The sequence below is a fragment of the Echinops telfairi genome, unplaced genomic scaffold (assembly GCF_000313985.2).
Source record: "Echinops telfairi isolate 266 unplaced genomic scaffold, ASM31398v2 ScPeMD7_7410;HRSCAF=8448, whole genome shotgun sequence".
In the NCBI taxonomy this organism is placed as follows: Eukaryota; Metazoa; Chordata; class Mammalia; order Afrosoricida; family Tenrecidae; genus Echinops; species Echinops telfairi.
This window is the reverse complement of record NW_022111310.1, coordinates 9,333,848-9,360,936: the sequence shown is the minus strand read 5'-3', so window position 1 is coordinate 9,360,936 and position 27,089 is coordinate 9,333,848. Positions and strand designations below refer to the sequence as shown.

General features: G+C 41.9%; 1 protein-coding gene across 3 annotated transcripts in view; it reads right to left on the bottom strand.

Annotated features, from left to right (window-relative positions):
• FSD1L (fibronectin type III and SPRY domain containing 1 like) overlaps positions 1-27,089 on the bottom strand; it is an 85,030-nt gene that overhangs the window by 51,089 nt on the left and 6,852 nt on the right. For all 3 annotated transcript variants that reach the window (XM_045296609.1, XM_045296610.1, XM_045296611.1), the window contains exons 2-3: positions 7,763-7,858; positions 5,456-5,587 (exon numbers count right to left, since the gene is read on the bottom strand). In XM_045296609.1, the coding sequence (XP_045152544.1) occupies positions 5,456-5,587; positions 7,763-7,858 (228 nt within the window). The remainder of the gene's footprint in view (positions 1-5,455; positions 5,588-7,762; positions 7,859-27,089) is intronic.

Here is a 27,089-nt window from a genome sequence, read left to right as displayed (position 1 = left end):
TTGCTTCTGTATCCATTTGTCTTCAGCGATCATTATCGGGAAGGTGAGCATCATGGAATGCCAGTTTAATAGAACAAAGTGTTCTTGCATTGAGGGAGTACTTGAGTGGAGGGCCAATGTCCACTGCTACCTTAGTATGAGCAGAACTTTAAATTTCCTTTACTGATTATCCAACTAATATGTATTACTGTACATGGAAAATTAGAGTTCCCAAGACTAGATAACACAAGAAACCACACATGTAAATATTTAAATTTCAGAGGAGAGGAATGTAAATGATAAATGTTGCTTGACTTCACTACTCACATATGAATTTAAGCAAACATAATCTTCCTCATTGCATTTGCTCTTTCTATTGATTTGTATGTCTAAAACTAAGCCCTGTCATGCTAGAAAACTGCTAGTGATGGTCGTTGTTCAGTGCCATTAAAAGGATGTGGGCTCACAGTGGCCCGAGCGTGAGAAAGGAAGCCCTGCCTCCTCCGAACCGTCCTCATACTGGCTGTGCTTGAGCCCGCTGTTCCGCTGTGTCACCCTGCGTAGAGTGCCAGTCCAGCGCATTGAGGCTCTGTCCCTTGTTCACTCTCTAATGAGTCTGATGTCCTTCTTCATGGTCTGATCCCTCCTGATAACATATTCGAAGTATGTTATCAGAATCTTACTACCTTCCCTGCTAAGGAGTATTCTGGCTGTACATTTTCTTCCAAGAAAGATTCATTCATTCTTCTGGAAGTCTGTGGTACTGTTTGCCAACACCATAATGCAAATGCATCCTATTTCCTTTGGTCTTCCTCCTTCGTTGCCCAGCGTTTGCCAGTAGCATGGATCAGGTGCACCTTCGTGCTCAAAGTGACACCCTTACTTCTTAACATTTTACAGATGTATTTTGTAGCAAGGATCTGCCCAATGAATGGGCAATGGCTATGAATCTAAGTTGGTACCGTATATACTCACGGATAAGCCCAGTTTTTTCAGCATATTTTTAATGCAGTTTTTGTGGTAAAATCAGGTGCCTCAACTGATATTCGGGTCGGTTTATATTCAAGTATATACGGTAAAATGTAATCTATGACAACTTCACATTTTTCTCCAGTGATCCTGATGTTGCCTATGGCTGCTCTTGTCGGAGTCTGCGTTCTTCACACTGAGGGGTAATCCGTGCTGGAGCTGCAGTCGCTGATCTTCACCAGGTTCCTCAGGTCTTCTTCACTCGAAGCAAGCAAGCTGTGTCGTCTGCAAAGCTCAGGTAGTTAACGAGTCTTCCTCCGATCCTTGTGTTTTCCACATAATCCAGTTTCTCAAATTAGTTGCTCAACATACAGACTGAACAAGAAGAGCGAAGTAGACAACTCTGTCACACACCTTTCTGGATTTAACACCATGCTGTGTGCTTGTTCAGTTCAAACGATGCCCTGTTAGTCTATGTACAGGTTTCCCATAAAGACAGGCTTAATTGTCCTGGGAATCCTATTTTTCACAATTCTATATATGCTTTGCTATGAGTGAATGCCATTGCACAGTCAATCCATACCAATAAGCCTCTCTCTGGTACTCTGTTTTCAGCTAACATCTATCTGACATTAGGAATGATATCCATTGTTCCATTTCTTACGGATCCAGCTTGAATTTGTGACAGGCAGCTCCCTGTCAATATATTGTTGCAACTATTTTAAAATTGTCTTCAGTAAAGCCTTACTTCTGTGTAGCATTTAATGAGAGTATTCATTAATCCCCATATTCGGTTGAATCATCTTTCTTTGGAATGGGCACACATGGATTTCTTCCAATTGGCTGGCCAGGTAGTTGTTTTCCAAATTTTCTTGCATACACAAATGGGTTAACATCAACCCGTCCTTTTGGGTACAGTAACTGCATATTCTTCTGCTTTCTTTTGATGCTTCCTGTGTTGTTCAATATCTTATTCATAGTATCTTAAATATTGAAACCCAAGGCTTAATTTTTCCCCTTCATTTTGTTCAGTGTGAGGAATGTGACGTTCTTTTACCTTCTAACTTTCTAACTCCTGCTCTGTGTACACTTAAGTATAACACTTGGCCTCGTTAAGCTGACCTTGGAAATCTGTTTGGATCGTTTACTTCCTAATTTTTTGCTTTTGCTGTAGCTACTCTCTCCTCATGGACAAATTTCAGAATCCCTTCTGACATCTGCTCTGGTCTTTCCTGTCTTTTTATGACTTGTTTCCTTCATTATCTTTACAAATGAAGTGCCTTACTTGATACAGCCTCTCTTTATTATATAAGCCTTTTCTTCCTCAAAGTTCTTCAGGTATGAGGCCCATCACTCAGCTCGTCTTGGTTCACCAGTGTTCAAGGTGCCATATCTGTTCAGCTTCGCACTGTGGCGCTCTCTCATGGACTTGTTTCAACTTTCTTCAGGCACAGTGTGAACTTACATATGAGTTACTGATGGTTTGTTACTGCAGTCAGCCACTAGCTTTGTCCTGGCTGCTGGTACAGAGCTTCTGTTCTTTTTCCACAAATGGAGACTATCTGATTGCTATTCTATCAGGCAAGGCCCACGTGAATAGTCATTATTTGTGTAGTTGAAAAAGACACGTGTAATGAATCTAATACAAAATTCTACCATGTGATCTCCACGACATTTTTTCTATCACCAACTACTAAATCTTCATTTCCAACTTTCACTTTCCAATTGCCAATTAATTAACAATGACTCTTGATTGCATGTTGTCTTAGAAGTTGGTAAAACTCTTCAGTGCCCCCTGCCCCCGCCCACCTTTGGCACTAGCATTAAAAGAAATTCATTTCTAAACTTTCAAATGTATCCAAGATTCTTCTTCAGAGTCTTCATTACTATCTTTTTATTCCATATTCAAGTCCAGTTTTTTCTTTTTTAATATCAGGGCTAAAGTTAAGCAAGGATTCAAACACCAAGCCCAGATACAGTGAACCCTCGCCACTTCGCGCTTCGACTTCCGCGGCTTCACTCTATTGCGGTTTTTGTGTAACAGCGCATGCTCTGTCATTAATGCCACTGATTGGCTCATACTGTACACGCTTCTGTCTGCATCGCTACATATCAGAGCTACGTATCAGATGCATTTTTGCTTTTGTACAGTGTACTGTAATTGTTTGCGATTTTAAAGAAATTTTATCTAAGCCCTATGATGGCTCCTAAACGAGCTGCTTCTTCTAAGCCTTCTGACAATAAAAATAAGCGCCAGAGGAAGATGCTCACCATCCAGGAAAAGGTAAAACTTTTGGATATGATCAAAGATGGCAAGAAAATCTTGGAGGTTGCATGCCATTTTGACTTGAATGAGTCTTCCGTTCGCTCCATCCGTTGTACTTCATAATATAATAAATAATAAATGATCATTGTAACGTCCAAAATGTTTTACTGCATTTTCCCTTTTTCGTTTAATAAATTGGGTAATACGAGTGTAATGGTGACTAAAGGGTGTTTTTTCATGTCCTCTATGCTCTAACTACGAAAATATTTGATTTACAAATAAGGAATCCTACTTCGCGGAATTTCATTTATCACGGTAGGGTCTAGAACCGATTAACCGCGATAAACGAGGGTTCACTGGACATGGAATGAAGCATTCGACTGGCTTTGCTCCAACATAACTAGAAGACTCTTAGAATGTTGTTCTTTGATTATCTTTGCAAATGAACGACCTTACTTGATAGAGCCTCTATGAAGCAAGCGTCAAACTCTTCACTTCAGCTTCTAAGTAACTGTTTCTTAATTCACTTCATAACCTCTCTGTATTATGTAGAGCCAGATGCTTCTTAATAACAGCCTTATTCTGAGATCAGTTTTGTACTATATACAGTTTTTGCTTATTTTGCTTTTCTCTCTTAAATTCTGTTTTCAAAGGGACCTGAGTTTCCTTTCCTTTTGCATTTCTTCCAAATTACCCTCTGTCAGAAGGTGAAATCCATGGGAGAGGAGTTATTTTCCTCACTACCACATACCCAAAATCTAGCATAGCCATCAATGAAGTTTTATTGAATGAATGCATGAAATGTAACTACTGGCAACCAAGGATCATCGCTGACATATCCCATAAATCGTTCTTATAAACAACTCTCTAATCTTGACTCTCAAATATGAATTTTACACTAAGATATAAAATGTTTTCAAAACATTTCAAATTGCTTACAATTCTAAATTATCTTCAGGGCAAGCATAACTAGATAGAATGATGAAGACGGTAAACATTTTTAAAAATTCAATGTAATAGGATAATTATAAGTTTAATTTCTAACAATGCTTTCCAAAAAGTCCTTACTGGTAGAACTGCTATCCAACATATTTGAACATATAAGAGGAGACTGAAGAAGGCAGAGAGGAGGGGAAAGGGCTGCAGGGGAGGAGGGAGTTGGTTAACTGCCATTAACTAGGAGCTGGCAATAAAATAAAATGCATGTACTAATAGAGACTGGGAAATATTTTTCCAAACACACATTGCAAAGTATTCATGACAGAGATTGACAATAGTTTAATTTTATCTACCCAATTGCAAGTTTTTTTTTAAAGTGTCCATTTGCTGTCTCCAGATTCTAGATCCCCCACTGACAATGCCAAAAGCAAACAACTGTGGAGCTACCTCTAAGGAAGGAGATGGGGGGTGGGGGCAAGGTCATATATGCAATAAAACAACAGGCACCTGCCCGGTTTTTGGAGCCTGGAGGTAAGAGAAAAGGAAAACGGCGTCCATAGCGCTGGAGCAGCCCTCACCAGGGACGGCTTACGTTGGTGGGCAGAAACTGGCAAGACAAAGCACACTCAGTACGCATGAGATATCTGTCACCCAAAGGGAAGAGGGAAGAAAAGCGACCCCACTCATGCTACAGTGCATTGATAGACCTGTTGGCTGATGGCAGAGAAGGAATGGTGGAGAGCAAGAATGGCGAAGGCAAAAGGCAGGCTGGAGACGAAGCAGCCGCGAGCACAGAGGGCCTTCCACGCCGATCCTACGCAGAGGGACCTGGGCCCACAGCACAGGCACACACTTGGCGCCGGCTGAGTCCACGCCCTAGGCCTTCGGAAGATGCTCAGTTTTCCCTTCTTCTCCAGTCTTGCTTTTTTTATTATTAAATGAATTCATTTATTATAATTATTTCAATTTATGGGTACTTCATGATTACATTTTCTTTGAATAATTTCAGTAATAATGATTATCCCATCCCCTTACACATAAGCAACAAACCGTAACTTTAACCTGGAAACTATAAACAGACTTGAGAGGGTACTTGACTCGTGGCCACAGGGTCCACAGTGTGTCTAACAGAGAGAGAGGGCATTCATAGTCTTCCCTCGGTTTCAGATTCTCAAAGATACCTCTGACCAACGCAGAGTGAAGAGGTACAGGTACATAGAGAAACCCATCATTTTTCACTTTTAATAAATTAAACATTCAGTGTGCTGAAACGGTCATCTTTAAATAGCTACATCATCTCACCTGTAACTCTTGGGATTTCCGAGCTTGTTCCTGCTTGATGCTGCTAATCATACTTTCTTTCATCTCATCCAATATGGAGTACAAGCTATCGAATTCTTCATCTAACTCTGAAAGTATGTTAGAAGAATTTTCCTATTAAAAAACAAACAGGAAAAAACAATGGTTTTACTGAAGAGCTCTCAAACAGTGAAGAAGAAAAACCTGAAAGATTTATCAGAGAACAGATTCAAAAGATTTCTGTTGACTAGTGTCCCATAAAGGTTATGTTCAAGTTCTACCTCTCAGTACTGGTGACTGTGACCTTATTTGGGAAAACATCTTTGCAGAGTCAAATAATGTACACAAGATTAGAGTGAGCCCTAATCAAACCTGACTGGAAGCCATATGAAAAGAGAAGGCACACAGAGGAAGAGGTCATCTAAAGACAGACAGACACTAAGGGAAGACAGCCGGGAAGAGGCAGAGGCCTCTAACCTAGGAATGTCCAAGGTGACCAGAAAATAGAAAAGATAAGGAAGGCTCACCCCCTGGAGCTTTCCGTGAGAAAATGGGTCAAAGGGTGGCCAACATTTCGCATTAAAATTTATATGCCCAAACACACATAAGTGCCTTGACAAGACGACCGTCACACAACTCGTTCCTAATAGAAAGTCAATCGAGTATTTTCAGTGTCTGGTTTTCCCAGAGACCCTCCCTGCTTCACTGAGCAGGATTTGGCTCTTACAAGAACGTAAAATATTTATGAACTCTTTCCAAAAACACTCGCTGCCATCAAGTCAATTCTGACTCATAACAACCCTATGTAAAAATATCTACCTTTGCAACAATTATGAGACAGAAGAGATTCTCTTAAGGCATTTTTCAATGTAGTTGAATCATTCAATTAAGAACTGTAAGCTGGCATGGATTAAGAGAACAAATATTGACAAAAGACTACAGTACCATATGTTCAAGCATTTGTTTAAGATATTTATTTAAAGAGACACTATCACTGGAGTCTCATCAACAGCAGTGCCAATGGTTATAGTAGTTTATTAACAGTGATTACGACAAATTGTGGGGGGTGGGGGGAATGTAATATGTAGCGTAGAAACAGAAGACTTAAGGTCGAAGTCCATGTTCTCCATTCAGCAACAGTATGACCATGGACAAGTCACTTCAATTCTTGGAGACCCATCTCTTCATCAGTCCAGAAGAACCGGACTACTCGCTCCTCTCAATCACCAAGTGGCACGTTCTGCCTGTCTCTTGCCTACTTCCTCTCGTTTCCCCATCTTCAGTGACAAGTGTGCCTGAATTCGCCTCTGTGTCTATGGTATGGAGCCCTGGTGCTGTAGTGGTTAAGCATTGGTCTGCGATCTGCATGGTGGGCTGTTCAAAACCACCAGTAGCTCCTCAGGAGAAAGACTGGACTTTCTACTCCCATAAAGGGCTCGTCTCTGAAACCACAGGGGTCAGCACTGACTCCATGGCAGTGAGTTTTGAGTTTTGAGAATTATGTCCCTGCTCGAGTTCTAATCGAGCAGAAGAATAGTTTGGGTAAGCGCTACTCTTAATTCTCTTTTTCCAGATGTCAGATGCCATGGTTCTTTTTATCAATAAATCAAGATTCACCAAACTTTCCAGTGAACTAGTTCAACTGTTAAAATTGTGAAGACCATCATCAATTGACTTATTCATAGCAAATTGAAGCAATACAAGAACTATAAAAATTGGAAGGTTTAACAGGCCAAGAAGCAAGCAACGACTAGGTGAGATAGTTTATTGTGCCAGCCTGGCCAATAAACACAAGTAGGATTAACTGAAGTGCGGAGAGAACTTGGCTCGGTGAGCCTCACCTTTCTTGTCTCTTGCTCTTAGATCATCGGACCAGTGTGCGGCTGCCTGTCTAACACACTACGTTTAGACAAACATGTTTCCAAAGCATAATAGTAAAGGGTTCATGGTTCCCAAGTGTCTTCCAAGTCTTCTATGCCTGTTTCACAAAACACTAAGGCCCATTCATGACAGTACCACCCGATGATCTTGAAGTCCTTTCACAGTTAACATCGGACTGTAAAAGTGAACACTAGGCTATTTCCTAATAAGTAGTATTCCCATCCTTTCCCTTCCATTTGATCTTTCCAAATAGTATCTTGCAGGGATAGGAAGGAAAGCATTTTTATCTTATCTGCCATTTTAAAATCCTGCTCTCACCCCTATTAAAGTATAATCTAGCATTAACAGAGCATATATACACTTCTGATTTGACCCAACAACTATTCACTGTCACATATTTATGCAGAGTCTATAATACAAGATTCATACCTGAACTCCTTTTAATGTATGATTCAATGTATCAATAAAGTTCTGAATTTCATCATTTTTATTTGCCAGAGTTGAAATAATTCTTTGAAGAGCTTCCTAGGATTAAAACAAAAGATCAAAACATTATGATATTGTATTTTAGTTCAAGGGCATTTGTTAAACAAACCCTTTACTTTGGAGCCTGTCCTATAATGCATAGGACCAACTGCACAGCTTCTCACTATTCAAAATTTCCAGGGGGTCTATAATGATAAAATCAGAGATCCATATTTGAACTTAAAAAAAATTAAAAACCTCTTATTCCAAGTATCCAAGTTAATCATCATCAAACCTTCTACACAGAAAATAATAATATTTCATATCAGTCATATCATTTTGGGTCGCACAGCCATGGTAAAGAAATAGAAACAAACCCTTGACTTGTTAGGCTGTGGACGAAGACCAATGACACCAAGAGTGGGCTGTGGAACCTACTGGTGTTCCTCCACAAAGCAGCTGCCAAATCAAACGGAATGGCTCACATGGCATCAGGATATAAAGAATTAAAGCAAAGAAGCATTGAAATTCATTAACATGTAAAAATTATTCTCATCCCTGAGGCTGGCTAGGGTTCTCTAAATGTATCCGATAGTACATTTACACATAGAATTACAAAGTCACATCTATACCAAAGTCAAAGTCACTGCCATCGAGTGAATTCCAACTCATAGTGACTCTATAGAATTGGGTAGAAATGCCCCTGAAGGCATTCTGTAACTCTTGTAGGAAATGGAAAGCCTGTTTTTCTCCCGAGGATCGGCTGTGAATTCAAACCGCTGACCTTCTGATTAGTAGCCCAACTTGTAACCACTCCATCACCATGGCTCCTAAATAATACCCTTAGTTGATGATTGCCTTTATCTTTATCATTCTCTTTTACTTCATCCAAAAGAATACTACCCCCTCAAGACTATGGCCTTTAGTCCTAACCTTTCAAGACTGGAACTGAATTCATCTCCGTGGTAGAATCAATTCATTTAAGATAAAAATGGCAGAATTTACCCAAGGACCAAGAGTTATGAAAGAAGGAGAATGGAAGCAAGCAACACTGGGAGCAAGTGGGATCAGTGATGGTACCCCGAAGGGACTGGAATGTTTATTCTACAGGTCTACTCATTGCAACCCTATACAGGGTTTCTGGGGCTGTAAATCTTTACAGGAGTAGACAGCCTCATCTTTCCCCGGAGGAGCAGCTGGTGAGTTTGAACTGTCAACTGTGCCGTTAGCAGTCCATTGCCGAACCAACAGTGCGATCAGGGCTTCGCACAACAGATGATTTTAATTCAATTACCTACTTGAAGTCTACAGTTGGCTGTCTCACAAACACTCCACAGCTCATGTCATGTTGGTTTAAGGTCAAGTCTGCTCCTGCTCCTAGCAACCGTGTGCACCAGAAGGAAGCACTGCCCGCTGCTTTGTCATCTCCACAAGTACTGCTATGTGTGAGCCCACGACAGAAGCAACTGTCCCAATTCGTCTTGTTAGGGGTCTTTTTCACTGACCCTCTAATTTACCAAGCGTGGTGTCCTTCTTCAGGATGGGTGAGTTTGAATCACTGACCTTGAAGCTTTCAGCCAACCCGTGGAATACTAAATATTCTTGGCCAACGCCATCATTCAATAGCATCAATTCTTTAAAAACCTTCCTTTTTCATTCTAGGCTTACAGGATGTTATCGCCAACTGTGGTGTTCTTCAGGACAGACTATAAAATGTTAATTTGACAATAATGCAATATGGCTCCTCCTCCTCAATTCGCCAAGCTCAGCATGGTAGAGCACATGACCGTTTGATTCAGTATGGCCAACACAGTCCATTTCAGTCCACGAATGCCTAGGTATTGATCTTCAAGTATTCCATTCATTTTTGACCACTTCTAATTTTCCTAAATTCATATCGCATACACTACACACTGCATTTTTGTCCGTTTATTGAAATAAACACATATATAAGAAAAATGTTCCATTTCCACATTCTTCATCTGTAGAATTCTGTGACATTACTATTTATTGTTTATCATACTGTTCAACCATCACCATATCCACAGCAGCAAATGAAGATTTGTTGTATTCCATACATGCCATTAATGTCAATTCTAAGGAAGCAGCTTTGCCCCAGTTGGTTCATCTGCTGGCACTACTCACATAATGACCCACTGCTATTCACAAGGCTTTTCCTGACCAGTTTTTTTAAATTATTAAAGTATCATTTTATTGGGGGGCTCTTACAACTCTTATAACAATCCATACATCAATTGTATCAAGCACATTTGTACATGTGTTGCCATTATTCTTTTTTTTAATTAAATACTTTTATTGGGGGCTCATATATCTCTTATCACAATCCATACATTCATTCATTGTGTCAAGCACGTTTGTACATATGCTGCCACCATCATGTTCACAGCATTTTCTTTCTACTCGAGCCCTTGATATCAGCTCCTCATTCTCCTCCTCCCTGCCCCCCCCACCCTCCCTCAACAACCCTTGATAAGTTATAGATTATTATTTTCATATTTACATCATCCTCTGTCACCCTTCACCCACTTTTCTGGTCGTCCCCCTGGGAGGAGGTTTTGTATCAATCCTTGTGATCGATTCCCCCTATTGTCCCTACCTTCCACTTATCCTCCTGGTATCTCTACTCTCCTTGTTGGCCCTAAGAGGTTTATCTATCCTGGATTCCCTGTGTTGTGGGCTCCTATCTGTAGCAATGTGCATGCTCTGGTCTAATCCGATTTGTAAGGTAGAATTGTGGTCATGATAGTGGGGGGAAGGAAGCATTAAAGAACTAAAGGAAAGTTGTGTGTTTCATCAGTGCTATACTGCATCCTGACTGGCTCATCTCTTCCTTGTGACCCTTCTGTGAGGGGTTGTCCAATAGTCTACAGATGGGCTTTGGGTCTCCACTCAATGCCCCTCCCCCATTCACATTGGGTATGGTTTTGTGCTGGGTCTTAGATGCCTGATACTTGATCCCATAAACACCTCATGATCACACAGGCTGGTGTGCTTCTTCCATGTGGGCTTTGTTGCTTCTCAGCTAGATGGCTGCTTGTTTATCTTCAAGCCTTTAAGACCCCAGACGCTATACCTTTTGATAGGCGGGCACCATCAGCTTTCTTCACCTTATTTGCTTACGCACGCACTTTGTCTTCAGCAATCTTGTCGGGAAGGCGAGCATCACAGAATGCTGAATGATTAGAAAAAAGTATTCTTGTTTTGAGGGGGTACTTGAATAGAGGACCAATGTTCATCTGCAACCTTAATTCTTAACATGTCTCCTGGTTCTTTCTTCTATTTCCTTTTACTACCCTCTTGTCCCACCATCATGTTCAGCCTTCATTCAGGTTTAGTAATTCCTCACTGCTACATTGCCCTTGATTAAGTCCCGCTAGGCAGCCTACGCCCTTCTTTCCATTGATTTTAGTTCATTTGTTGTTCCCTTATCTCTGGGTTTGTTCCTCACCTCCTTTCCTTTCTCCCACCTCCCCTTCTCCAGTATCCCCCTGGAACCATCAGTCCCATTCTTTTTGTCTCTGAATTGTTTATCCCGCCTATCTTATCTAGATAAACATACAAAGGCATTAATAAGTGCAAAAAACAGGCAAAGCCAAACAACAAAAGAAGCCCAAACCAACAAAACAACCACAAAAAAAACCTCCCCAAACAAAAATAAAATAACAACTAAAAGAAAGCCACTCACAAAAAAGGAAAAGCCTATAAATAGTTCAAGGTCTGTTTGTTGGCCATTAGGAGTGTTTTCCAGTCGAGTCTGATGGGGTGTCACACTCTTTCTCCAAAGTCTACTTTTGGTATTCCCCAGGGGTTCATTGCTTTGCTCCCCTTGCTGCTCTGTTGCATGCCCTTAGTGTTTTGTCCCAGTGTGGTGGGGTCAGATTGGGCACAATTGCCACACTGTGTCTCCAGTGTGTCCCCTGTAGCACTATGGTTTGGTGAGGGACGTCCTGTCTCAAGGTGGGGACGGCCCTATGGTCCTCTCTGTGCATTGTCTGCTCTGAGCAGGAACATCATCCTTGGGGCTTGGTGGGCCAGGATGTGCTCCCCTCCCTCTCCTTCCCTCTTCCTTTCTCCTGTGTGCTCTGATCAGACGCGCCCCTCTCCCCAAGCTGTAGTTTCAATGCTGTCCTCTGAAGTGCATTCTTCTTGGGGGTGGGGAGGTGGGATGGGGGGGGTCCACATAGTTGGGATTGGGGCCAGCCCCACAGACCTCTCTACTGGTTCCCTGGTACTTGCTGGTATGCTGTATTCACGTCTTGGCGCATCGGGCTGAAGCCTGGTGCTGACCAGTTTTTAAAGGAGTAGATTACAGGCCTTTTATTTCTAGCTCCCTGCATCTGGAAGCCCCACTGAAACCTGCCCACCATGAGCGACCTGTTGGTAATTGGCATACTGATGGCAAGGCACCACAACACAACCCACTGAGAGGCAAGTGGCATTAAAATGCCACGACTGCATTAAGTTTCAGCTTTTCTCGAACATTCTTTCGGTGAATGGTTCTACCAACTGCAAAGCCACAAGCCTAGTCTATCACCCTCCTTTTCTCCCTCTCATTCATGCTCTCCATGCATCACCACGGCCTAGGGATTATACCTCCAAAGTAGTCTAGCGTTACGATTACGTAGTACATGTCACTATCTGATCTCAGCCTATACTCTCGTCAAACTTCGAACTGGATCTCTGAGCCAGTCTTTCTCCCCAACAGTCAGTTCTCCTGAGATGAAGGTAGAGAAATCCGACAGCCCCACTCCCTTGCTTCATATTCCTCAGTGGCTTCCCACTGCTCCTTAGCTTTAGCATAAACTGGCAGGCCCCAATGGCCTACCCACTGCCTACCTCACCTGCTTCATCTCAAACCAGGTCCTCGCTCCAGGAGCATCCCATCACAGTAGCCTGCTTGAGTTGCTGCAACACGTCTAACCACCTGAGGACCTTCACAAACAGGCCACTTCCTCTGCTTATGATCACTGTTCTAAAACATACACGTAATAAACTGTTAAATGAGTTTAAATGTATATAATGAGACATGGCTTTTTTATTATCAGAACATCACTGTGAAGGAGCTCACGATGACGTGACTTTCATCTGTTGTGGGATCCTATGCACCAGAAAGGCTCTCGGATTCCAACTCAGATCTAACGTCTCCCATTACCTTCCAAACATTGATGGATACAGTGATAGGCAATATCAAGTATCTCATGCTTACATCTCTTGATAGCATAATTATACCTTGTAAGAATAAACGTTCTAAGGGATGTAGGACTGAGGAGACTTAACCAATGCCAGTGCTGCTGGTCTTCATGAGAGATACATGTAGCACATGTCTCAGGAGAGAATGTGCACAAGAAATCCCAGCCATAGGACACATCGTTCTGGAAAGAAGTATGGCCAGGGTGCTCCTTAGAGGAAAGGACGTCAAGACTGATCTCATGGACTTTTGGACATGTTGTCAGGAGAGACCAACCCAAGAGAAGACATCATGCTGGGCAAAGTGAGGGGCGGTGAAAAAGAGGCAGGCGTCGATGAGATGGACTGACACCGTGGCTGCAGCTGTAGGTCCTGCATAGGAACCATTGTAAGGATGGCGCAGGAGTGGGCAGTGGGCAGGTATCTAACAACAACAACCCTTTTCAACATGCAAATTACCAGGACCTAAAAAAAGTCATTTAAAACAAAGCAACATATATGAAAGGGCTTCAAAATGCCTGTGAAAAAATTAAATTAAAAGATAATAGAATTTTTCCATGAACTTTTTGAAGCCCCCTTGTACGTGCAAAGAAGTATTTAGATTAAAAGAGAAATTAAGTTTTGAAACATGTTATAACATGGTCTAACATTAACCTGGAAAGCTGCATGTTCAGTTAAACGTGTCAGACAAAAAGGGTAGACAGAGTATTATCCTGCTTATACTAAATATGTAGAACTGGAAAAATGCATTGATAAAAAGTTCATCAGCAGCCATTAAGGGCCAGGGGAAGGAAGGATAAGTAGTTATTGCTCAGGGAGTACTGAGTTTCTTTGCCCAGTGTCACTAGATTGTACCCCCAAAATGTTAAAATAATTTGTTATATTTTTACCACAATAAAATTTAAAAACAAACCCCCCTACCTTCATCAAGAGTAAGCTTCCACATCAATTCCCTGGCCTCTAATAAGCCAAGGCAACAAGGGAAAGGGCTTTACACACTCCAGCCAGGCCCAACTGCAAGCGTTCCCATGAATGGGTCAAATCTCCTGGGACGGAGGAGGCATGTGAAACTCTTCAGTGGAGTACTGGATGTTGTTCTTAGGTACCTTCCTTCAAGTGGACGCAGCGTGACCCTCTGTAGGAAGGCACGTCTGAAAATATTGCTACAAAACCAGACACCTTTTCTAAAGAGAACCTTCAAAATGTGAAGACGAGTCCTCCGTCTATGTCTGCACACTATGGAAGGCGGGGCTTCCCTCTCCAGCCTTTCCCTGAAGAATGCTGTGCTCCTCTGTTTAAACCACGGCCAAAGGGCAGTTTGGGCATCCTCAAGGGATTCAGCTCGTGTTCCTTCGACACGTTCTATAAGTTTTAGGAACAAAAAGAAGTTTGAAGAGCAAGATCAGGAAGGTAGGGTGGATGTGGTCACACGTTTCCCAACAAAACTCTCATAGTAGGACAGCCCTTGCCCCCCTCGAAGAATGAACAGATGCACTGTCAGGATGGAAAGAAATTCCTCAAGACAACTTTCCAAACCTTTTTTAACATTGTTTTCAATTTTCTTACAACTTCTTCTAAATTTCCCTGAAATTGTTCTGTGCCCTTCAAGAAAATCTATCCTTTGAGAGCCCCCCAAAAGTTGCCAGAGCTTTCTGAGCTGGCCTCTCCGACTTCAATTTAACTGGCCCCGCAGATCCCTTCCGAAGTCACTGTTTGACTGGACTTTGCTCTCTGGATTGTACTGGTAAAACCAAGACTTCTCTCCTCGTTATGATTCGTTATCCGAGAGCTTGCCTAAAACTCTTCGAGCCAGCTGATCTTTGTGTGATGCTTCTGGCACCCACTAAGCCAAAAGCTGGCTGAGATCAAGATGCCTGCTCAAAATTGAAAATGTCAAACCATGTGAGACCCTAAAGCTACCTCTTCAATGGTAATCCTACGGTTTTCTTTTACTTGTGTCTGCACTTCAGCCACAGCTTCTTCATGCGCCGAAGTCCGTGGTCTTCCCGCTCTCAGCTCATCTTTGAGGTCTTTCCCAATTTTCTTTGAAATGCTTGATCCATCTAAAAGTCATTGTTTTATTATTCTTTTAAATCATTGTTTTATATGGCACAGCATTCCCCAAAACTTGTGACAAAGCTTGAATGATTTAGAAAGATGTCCACTTGAGTTCTGTTAAAAATTTGATATTAGCCCTGACCTCAAAATCTTTTATTTCTACCCCAGGGCACCCTTTTTTGAAGGCATCCTAATGAAACTACGGCAAGTGCATTACTGAGAACTTGTCTGCAGTCATTCATTCATCACAGAGACGTACTTAAACAGGTGCTACATATATATATGAACTGGAATCGTAGTAGGAGTTCTTTTTACAAAAGGACAAGATACTACCTGGTTTTGTGCCATCCTCACATTTGTCGGAGTGTTTGCACCCATCGGTGCAGCTATTGGGTCAATCCTAGCTTCATACTTCCTACATTCCGAGTTCCAATTATTAATAGATGTTTACAGCTGTTTCTTCTCATTTTGAGTCAGGCCACATCAGCAAATGAAGGTTCCAAAAGGTTCCATCCACATTAACATCTACTCTACTTGGAGGAGGCAAATCTTCTTCAGTCACATTTGGTATGCCCTTCTAACCAAGGGACTCATCCTCTGGCGCTGGTCAGACAATGCTCCACTGCTGTGCATATGGGTCCCAGTGGCCAATGCTTTCTAAAAATAAAGCACCAGGTCCACCTTCCTAGTGACTCTCCTGGCATTTGAAATTTATCGGTGGCATAGCTGCTAGCGTCCCAGCAACACACAAGCCATTACAGTGTGACAAGCTGACAAACCACTGATAGCCATCAAGCCGATTCTGAATCACAGCAACCCCACGTGGGGTTTCTGAGGCTCTAAATCTTTGTAGACTCATCTTTCTCCTGTGGGGTGACTGACATGCTCGAAGAGCCGACCTGTGGCTGGCAGTCCAACACTTAGTGTAGACAGGACCACCGAGCTCCTCAGAGTGCTTAACAGTAAATGTAAGGACAGATCTGTGAAGGAGAAGCAAAGGTAATCCGTGGAATCGGACGCAGGGTTTGAACCCGTTCGTTCTAATTTGGTCCCCCTGCTGAGAATTTGTGTTTCCATCTCAGATATACTACATCAGAATCGACACTCTAACAAGATCCCCAGCTCTTATGCCTACCTAGGAATCACCTAGGGATCTTGGTAAACTGTTGATTCTGATGCCGTATATATCTGAGACAAAAATGCAGTCTCAGCAGGAGCAAAAATGGAACAACCTGGTTCAAAGTCCCAATCTAAGCCAAAGAATAATAGCTACCACTGACATAATCTTAAGTGCCAAATGCTACCTTTACCTTTATATACGAATTCATTTAATCTTCTGAAGAAAGCTATGAAGAGGATACACTGAAATACAACAAGTGTTTAAGTAGCTTTCCCTAGATCTCAGAGGTAGTAAGTGGTGGAACAAGGATTCAAATGAAGGCAGTCTGAGTCCTGAGTCTGTGCTCATAACAATGAAAAGGTAGTCCTTAATAAGATAAAGATCAGAAGTTTATGAAAAGAGGTCAGCGTATCTGAGGGCATCATGAAGACCAAGAGAGGAAAACATTGAATCTGATCAACAGGTTGTTGAAACATGTACCACCCTTGCTCAATAGAACAGCAGCCACTACTCTTACCAAGCAGAACTTCTCATGACTCTGAGAACATGATGGCTTTTTGAAATAGCATGGTCCCAATGGTTTCAGTCTAATATGTGCCAATGTCATATTCAAACGTAAATCTTAATTTTGCTGTCTCCAACCGAAAATGCTGCCAACTTGGGCTACTTATCTGGAAACTATCCAATGCAACTATCCAGCTCCTAAGGTAATGGTGCAGAGGCTTTCTGCCCTAAGAACCAGATGGGATAAAACAATATAGCCAGGTTCATATACTACCCTGAGCCAGAGGACATCCACAAACATGTGGTCCAAATGAGAGAAACACTGTGACACATGGTTGTCATCCCACCAGTATCTACTCACATCAGGAGAGGGTTTCTGAGTGCAATTCGCTATTTGTATTCCAGAGAGCTACGATGTACTAACCTAGAACCACTGCAAACCCTACTACTGGACCTGCAAGCTGAGGGAGCACACTTGGTAGAGCCAATTTGATTCATAGTTAATAATCATTCTCTGTGTCTATCTGTTGAAAAGCAAGGATGTTACTTTGAAGACTAGGGTGTGCCTGACTCCAGCCATGGTACTTTCAACCACCTCGTATGCATGTGAAAGTTGGATACTGAATAAGGAAGACCAAAGAAGAATAGATGCATTTGAATGATGGTGCTGGGGAAGAACACTGAAAGTGCTATGGGCTGTCCAAAGAACAAACAAATCTGCATGGAAGTACAGCCAGACTGCTCCTTAGAAGGGAGAATGGAGAAACTGCGACTCATGTACTGTGGACACCTTATCAGCAGAGGGCAGGTAAATGGAGGGGCAGAGAAAGAGAGGAAGACCCCTGACAAGATGGAATGACAACAGTGCTGCAAAGACAGTCCTGAATGTGACGACAATTGTGAGGAGGGCCTAGAACTGGGCAGTGTTTTGCTCTGCTGAATAGAGGGTCGCCATGGGTCTGAAGTGGCTTGGTAGTAGTTAACAACAGCAATGTGTCAGGAACTGTGTTAAGGTAACAACAAGAAGTATCATTTCAATCATCACGATAGAAAACAAAAATAGTATTAGTCTTCCCATTTTATTGTTGAAGAAAATGAAACTTAAAAAGTGGAAGGAAAACTCGTCTGTGTCACCCGGCTATCAAGTGGCGGTCAGCATTCAAATTCACGAGGCTGCCTCCAAACTCTGTGCTTTCACACTATCCCAGGCTGTTCAAAGGCCATCAGGTTTCCGCGACAAGAGCAAAGGGGTTCAGGGAAACCGGCCCATGGCAGTCCCAGATGTCGAGATGCCACCGGCAATGATACTACTTGCAAAGTCCATATAACTCGACTTTGACTCGGATAACAAAGTTGAAATCCAGGAAGTTCTACCCAGCTGTTATGTCTCCAGTGGCCCCTAACTATGGCAGAACTAACAAGAGCATGCTGCCCAGATGGGATGCCAGGTCCTAACAGAGAAGAACTAACTATGGTTGAGAAAATAGAGAATCTGGTAGTCATAAAATAGCTAATTGATGGAAAGCTAGTGAAGCAGCAATGCTGCCTGTACACCAAAGCAATGGAAATGATTCACACAAAAAGCAATCTACTGCCATTATTCCATTATCCTTTAATCCACATTCCCGCAAATTTTGTAATGCCCCTTCATAAAGTGTATGACAGGCTGAAAAAGCAGCTTTAACCTTGTGCCATGGCCGCTGAACTGGTTATTCTGCCCAGTGATGGCTAAGAGGCGTCTAATCTTCCAAGGCAACCCGAGATCCTGCCCCCTAACGTAGGGTATAGAGGTGGGGAAGAAGCAGTGGCACTCACAGGTACCACTGGCAGAGGTGCAAAATGACATAACCTTTCTGAAGGGTAATTTGGCCATATATATAAAACATTGACATATGTGTGTGGATACACACATAATTTATACACATTGACTCAGTCATTCTATTTCTACTAATTTACCCCAAGTAAATGATTAAGAGTGTAAGTAGAAACCTATCTAAAAGGATGTATATTTATAACATAAGCGTCATTTACAGCATTAAAAGACTGTGACACAAAGGTACAAGGGGGCTTCAAAAAGTTCATGGGAAAGTTTCATTATCTTTTCATTCCATCTCTCAATGAACTTTTTGAAGTCCTCATTATAACATAAAGTAGAGACTAAATCAAATCAAATCTAACACATATACAGAGGAATCTGCCGGATCACGAAAGTCTCATGGTGTTACTGTTAACATGGGAAAGCACTCACAGCATTGGGTTAAAACAACAACACAAGTTACCACATGATACCATTATTTTTAAAGTTTCTATTAAAAAAATACCTGCATCGTTAGACATACACACACATTTTAAGAGAGGTTATCACTATGTGTCAGGATTGTGGGTAGTTTAATTTTATTTTAATATATTGATATTTCCTATTTTCCTACAACTAACTTTTATTCATAATTTAACTAAAAGTACACACACACACACACAAGTACACAAAAAAATGGGGGCAAACAGAGGCCCCAATTTATGGAGTAACTATCAAAAATAACTAAAAATTTATAAACAGAAGATGATAAACCAGACAACAGGACCTTAAGTGAACATGGATGTATATAAAAGAATATATACATCCATATATATTGGAGAAACAATTTGGCACAGCATATTTAATAAGGGACTAATTTAAACCATCAAAACTTCAGCACCAAAAAAGACTAACAGTCCAATTAAAAATAGGCAAAGGATATGAACAGACACGTCAAAGAAGTGGCCGACAACAACATGAAGAGATGCTCACCATCATTAGCCCTTTTCACTCACTGCCCTCGAGTCAATTCCAACTCATCACAACCCTATCGGGTAGAAGAGAACGGCCCGTGGGCTTCCGAGACTTTTAAGAATATATCACCAAGCATCTCTAAGCACGGAGGCCGGTGTGCTGGATGAAATACATCAAGCACAACAAGTTGAATAGTGTATGAGACCACTACCACAAAAAGCCAAGAAAAGGTTTATGATGAAGGAAAAGAACCACATGATCATATCAAAGGACACAGAAAAGCACTCGACAAGATCCAATCCCCATTCTTGACAAAAGCTCAGAAAATAGGAACAGAAGGGAAATTCCCCAACATAATTAAGGGCATATACACAATACCAAGAACCAACATGATTTTCAATGGAGAGTGAAAGTATTCCTCTTGCAAGTGGGAATCAGACAAGGACTCCCATTTAGCACCCCTGCTATTCAATACTGTTCTGGTAATCTTAGAATTATATGCAAGAAACACAAAAAAATAAAGGCATCTCTCTAAATTAGCAAAGAAGAAGTAACATTCTCTATTTGCGAATGATATGATCCTATACAAAATTCCAAAGATCTGCAAGAAAAGTATGGGCACTAATTGAAAGATTCAGCAGTGTGGCAAGGTACAAGATCAACATTCAAAACCAACTGGTTTCTGTTACAAGAACAAAGCGAGCCCTGAAAAGGAAACTGGGAAAATGATACCACTCACAACAGCCACGCAGAACATGAAATACCTAGGAATAAATATAAAGAGAAACAAAAGAACTTCTACAAAACAAACTACAAAACATTACTACAAGAAACCAAGAGACATACTTAAAGAAAAGAATATACTATCTATGCATGGGAATACTTAACACTGTGAACATATCAATACTCCCCAGTCATGTAATCCTGATCCAGATTCCTACATCATTCTTTAAAGAATGGGAAAACTAGTCGCCAACTTCATATGGAAAGGAAAAGTACGTCAAATAAGCAAAATATTACTAAAGAAGAACAAAGTAGGAAAGTAGAAGGCCCCTCATTTTCCAATCTCAAAACCTGCTCCACAATCATGGTAGTTAAAATAGCCTGGTACTGAAGGAAGGGGAAGCGGGGAGGGAGGGGAAAAAATGAGGAGCTGATACCAAGGACTCAAGCAGAAAGCAAATGTTTTGAGAATGATGAGGGCAACAAATGTACAAATGTGCTTGACACAACAGGATGGGTGGATGTATGGATTATGATAAGAGTTGTACGAGCCCCAAATAAAATGATTTTAAAAAAATAGGCTGGTACTGGTCTGACAGGTAGACCTGTAGAACACACTGGGATCCCAGAAGTAAATCCACCCATCTACAAACAGCTGATCTGCGACAAAACACTGAAGCACATGAAATAGAAGGGAGATCGTCTCTTAACAAATGGTGCTGTGGTTAACAAACTGGCTATCCATTTTCAGAAGAATGAAACAGGAACCATATCTCACACCTAATACAAAAATGAATTCAAGATGGATCAAGAACCTAAATGTAAAATCTGAAACTATACGTAAATCCTAAGTGAAAAAAAAAAGGGGTAAACTTATACATGGCATAAATACACTATCGCTCGCCAGTCTCTCCCTGTCGCCTCTCTTCCCCCTCGCCTCTCCTGTCCTCTCTCCCTTGTTCCCTTTCCTGTCCTCCTTCCCTTCCCCCTCTCTCCACGTGGACCACCAAGCGGGCCGAGGCCATGGAACTTTGAAAATTCTTCACCAGCACCATCATTCAAATGCATCGATTTCTCTTTGGTCTTTAGTCAACGTCCAACTTTCACATGCACATGAGTCCTAGAAGCCTGACGTCGGAAATCAGTTTGATTGGATTGGAAATCACTGGGAAGATGGGCACTCCCTCTACAGTCTCTAGGGAAGGAATCATGCCTTGCCTCTTTCAGCTTCTCTGGTGTCTGCCAGCATTCCTTGGTTTGTTGCTTCATCACTCCAGTTTTTGCCTCCCTGACCATACTATCTTCTTCTCTACATGTATTTGTATCTAGAACCAAACTGGATTAGCCTGGATTTTCTTCATATCTTATGATCCTTGACTTAACCACAGCTGCAATTCCCCCCCCCCCCACCAACCTGCTTTGCTCTATAGGGTAACCTATTCAAAAGTTCCAGGGGCAGGAACTCCTGGGTGACACAAATGGCTAACACACTTGGCAGCTAACTGAATGGTTGGTGGTTGGAGTCCACCCAGAGGCACCTAATAAGAAAGTCTGGTGATTTGTTTTAAAAAAACTAGTCACTGGAATCCCTATGGCACACAGCTCAACGATGGGGAGCCGTAACACAACCTGCCGCAGCGGCACCTGGGAAGCACAGGGAAGGTTATGAAACAAGCCTTTGTACCAGCAGCATCCACACACTCAAGTGGCTCCACTGATTGTCGAGAAATGGATTTTGTTCTCTGCTTTAGCAGACTCTCTAGAGGAGAGAGGTTCACCGGTGGAAAGCCAGCGGTGTCCAGGCCTTCAGATAAGAAACATTTTTTTAGAGTGGCCCTGGATGTGTTCATCCTAAACAGGGATTGGGCAGGGGTCTGGGGGTCTGGTTTGATTTATGGCCCATAAACAGATAGCTACCTTCCAAAAAATTAAAAATTGCACAGGTTCAAAAGAATGTTGTTCTGCTCCATACCGATCATTACCTCGGGATCCATCTCAGATTTGCACAGTCTTTATTTAAATTGCTTTTGAAATGTTAATCACCAAATGTTAATAAACAGCGTCATTATTCCTGGAAAAAAATACACTATCAAAACAGTGAAGAACATACAAACATCAGAAGACAAAATAGATGACTGAGCCCTCTCTAAAAGGAGACATCAGAAGATTTCACCAAGCGAGTAAAAAGAGAACCCACAGACCGAGGGAGAAAAATGTCAGTGACATATTAGAAAAACTTGCCACAAGAAAAAAAAGATGAATAAACTATTTTCAAAATGGGCAAAGGGCATGAACAGACACTTCACCAAAGAAGACATTCAAGCAGCCAACAAATATGACGAAATGCTCATTAATCTTGTGAGAAATGCTAATCAAAGCACTGAGCTGTCACCACACCCCAAGATTAATACCAAAGCCCCCCCCCAAAACAAACAAACAAACAACAGACCAGAAAACAACAAATGCTGGCAAGGTAATGGAGAGACCGAAGCCTCATATACTGGTGGGACTAAAAGGTGTTACAACTACTGTGGACAGCAGCACGGAGCTTCCTTAACAAGCTGGGAATAAAACAGCGTATGAGCCAGCCAGCAAGGGAGTGGGGCTGTCGGATTACTCTACCTGCAGATATCCTAGAGTAATAAGAACTATGTCACAAATAAATATATGCCCACCCACGATCATTACAGCACTATTCACAAAAGCAAAAAGATGGAAACAGCCACACTGTAGTATACACAACCCTGAGGCCAGAAGAACTAGCCAGGATCTGGCTGCAACCATCAATTGCTCTGAAAGAGAGAACATTAGAAGGTCCCGGTAGGCAAACAATGTGCACAGACAGATATGAAGCTGAACAGGGGGACAGGGTATATGGCGTTATACCTTGAGCATATGTAGGTTTGGAAAAGATATTTCTACATACATATTTGGATGTGTTTCAAATATATCCAGGTATGAGGTGGCTTGAGAAAGTTCACGGAAAAAGCCCAGTGTCTTTTCAGTCCATTTTCCCATGAACTTTTAGGGGCAGTGTTATGTAAACTTCTTAGCCTTAAACAAACACCATGAGGGGCTGAATCATTGTAGCTTGAGGGCTTAGGACATAGTCTTTTTTTTTTTAAAGCACTTTTATTGGCATATAATCAATAGAGCATACATTCAATAATTCAATCATATCACAGAGAGTTGTACAATCATTACCTTGACCAATTATAGAACACATTTTCTTCTTTCTGGTGCTCGTTATTAGCTCCCCATCTCCTCACCAAGCTCCCTGCCATACCAAGAACCATTAATCCAGTTACTGTCACTATAGGTTTGTCTATCCTGGATTTCATGTACAGAAAAACATACCAGAAATTAAAAAAACATTTATTTACCCAGAAAAGCTAACAACAATAACAAAGTAAAACAGAAAAAAACCTCCATTGAAAAGTAGAAACTATTCTTAAAAAGAACAAATTTAGGTCAAAGGGGAGATCAAATGATAAGGTGCTAGGTTTTAATCGAACTGCATCTGCTACAATCCACTTTAGGGCAATTCTTGACGGGCATCTAGGTCAACTGGGAAAATACTGCCCACAACGGCAATGCTTAGCATCCTACTTTGATGAACAGTGCCAGGGTGCTTAAAGCTTATGAGTGGTCACCTAAGATATGACTAGCGGTCTCTTCTCATCTGCAGCAAGAAAGAGTAAAGAAAATAAAAAACGCAAGGAAAAAATTAGTCCAAAGGGTGGGTGGGCCACAGAAACCACAGCCTCCCAGAGCCGGAGACCTTAAGAAGTGGAACTAAACAGTGTCTGTTCCTACTGACGGCAGTGACAGGACCGTACAAGATCCTAGACTCCTGGACTGGGGTAGGGGTGAAGGTGGGGGGTGGGTAGGGAGGGACACGGAATGGAGAACAAAAATAAAGATCATTAAAAAAAAGACCAGACTCGTTGGCCTCATGAGACTCGTGGAACTCCAAGACTACGGCCCTTAGACACCCTTCGAACCTGAACCGGAATCTACCCCAAGATCACTTCTCAGACAAACAAGAAGCAGGCCTGTAAACTGAACAATAACACCCTTGAGGAATGTGCTCCTCAGAACAGTGAACCATTAGAGGCCAAAAGGGCAGCCTTTGCCCCAAAAGTTCAGAAGGCAGGAAGGGGCAGGAGAGGTGGGGGGCTGGAAACCAGGACAGCCAGGGAGGAAAGTCTGAACTGTGGGGACCAAAACGAATGTCAGCAACTACATTGTTTAATTCGAAACTAATTTGTTCTCTAAACTTTCATCCAAACTACAAGAATAAGTTTTAAACTTTTTCGAAAGCACAAACTGGTTAAGCTACTGCAAATTAGTTCACAACATAATTAGGTATTACTCCACGAGTATTGATCCCTGATAACCCATTCGTCAGAATCTTTTGACTGGGAAGAATCACTGACTCTTTGTATGAGAAACATATAAAAGAAAGCTGGGGACAAAATTCACACACTTCAAAACATCAGCCACTGCAGATGGAGTGGGACTCCTATCAATAGGGCAAACATTTAATATGTGTTTGCTACCTGAGAACCTACATCCCGAATTTCTATTAGGAGGGCAAGCATTCAATATGTGTTTGTTATTCAAGAACTCCTTAGAGTCAGCTGTAAATTGCAAACAAGCATGGTTTAAAGGTATAAAAGTCCTGCTCCATTATGTTTCTAGGTAAAAAGTATTCTATTTAAAGTATGTAGACATCTACATTTCAATATCCCGATCATATCCTTACGGCACTCTCACTCTGGCTCACAAGCCTACGTGAGAACACGAACATGCTACATCATGAAGGAAGAGAGCAGTTACTGAGGGCCCTTTAAGAAGTTTATGAGAAGATTCCATTATCTTTTAATTCTATTTTCCACAAACTTTTTTTTAATAAATCATTTTATTAGGGGCTTTTCAACAATCCATGCATCATTTGTATCAGGCACATTTGTATATATGTTGCCACCATTATTTTCAAAACATTTTTTCCTACTTGAGTCCTTGATATCAGCTCCTCTCTTTTTTCCTCCTCCCCACCCTCCCACTCCTGTAACCCCTTGATAAATTATAAACTATAACTATTTCCATATCTTACACCATCCAGTGTCTCTCTTCACCCGTATTTCTGTTGCCCGTCTGGAGGGGGGGGGGGAGTTATACATCGATCCTTGCAAACAGTTCCCCCTTCTCACCCAATCTTTCCCCTACCCTCATGGTATCATTATCCTTATTGTATTCCTGATGGGTTTATCTGTCCTGGATTCCCTGTGTTCAGAGCTCTTATCTGTACCAGTGTACATACTCTGGTCTAGCCAGATTTTTAAAATAGAACTGGGGTCATGACAGTTGGGGAAGGAAGTATTAAAGAACTAGAGGAATGTTGTGCATTACATCGGTGCTTTACTGCACCCTGGCTTGCTTGTCCCGTCCTTGTGACCCTTCTGTGAGGGGTGTTCAGTCGTCTACAGATGGGCTTTGGGTCTCCACTCTGACCCCCTCATTCAAATGATATGATTGTTTTTTCTGGGTCTTCTGATGCCTGATACCTGATCCTGTTAACACCTCTTGATTACACAGGCTGGTGTGCTTCTTCCATGTGGACTTTGTTGCTTCCCTGCTAGATGGCTGCTTGTTTAATTTCAAGCCTTTAAGAAGCCAGATGCTATATCTTCTAATAGCAGGGCACCATCAGCTTTCTTCACCACATTTGCTTATGCACCCTTTTTTACTTCAGCAATCATGTCAGGAAGGTGAGCATCACAGAATGCCAGGTTATTAGAACAAAGTGTTCTTGTGTTGAGGATTGAGGAGATGGACAAAGTGTCCATCTGTTACCTTGATACTTAACATATAACTATGTGTGCATAGAATTATATCCGTATCATTTTATATGAATATATTTACATACATACATGTCTGTATTTATACCTCTATAAATGTCTTTTGCCTCCTAGTTCTTTCCTCTAGTTCTTTTTACTTTCCTCCTATCCCACTGTCATGTTTGACCATTCGGCACTCAATAATTCCTCTCAGCTACACTGCACTTGATCAAGCCCCACCAGGCATCTACACCATCGATTTTAGATCTCTTCTTGTCCCCTTCTTCCTGAGTTTGTTGGCTCCCCGCTTCCTTCCCTCCCACCCTCCCACCTCCTGTCCCTGTCCCTGTCCCACTGGAACCATTAGTCCTGTTGTTTTCTCCTCGAGATTGATTATCTTGCCTATCTTATATATATAGACATGGGGTGGGGGGGAGAAAAGGGCCTAGAAATAGTTCCAGATGTCTGCTTACCCTTATGAATGTTTTCCAATCAAGTCTGATGAGGTGCCAAGCCCTGCCCTCCGAGTCTGAAGTTTATTTTTTGCTCGGTGACTTCAGTGCTTTGCTCCCCTTGCTGCTCTGGTATGCTCCCTTCATGTTTTGCCCCGGTGTAGGGGGGTCGGACCAGCACAATTCCCACACTGTGTCTCCAGTGCTGTCCCTGCAGCTTTGTGGGTGAGTGAGAGGACGTCGTGTCAGCTCTACAGTCCTTTCTGTGCCTTAGTTGGTCCAAACAGGAGCCACAAACTTTTTACAGTCTCCTTTTCTTATACTATAGAAAAACAGTGATTTTACTTGGGGCACAGAAAATCAAAATTCCAGATTTTAATTTAAATCCCCACCCCCCCCCCCACTAGATTTAACTATGTCATAAAACAAAACTTGATAGGAGCATATCCCTAAGAGCATCTTAAGTTTCAATTGCTTTATGCCGGCGTGGAGTAGGGAATCAGTGGAGAGGTCTAGGGGGCTGGTCCCAGCCCCAAATACTAAGTGGATGCCTGCCCCTCCCCTGAGAAGAATATATTTCAAACGATGGCACTGAATCTGCAGCTTCGGGAGA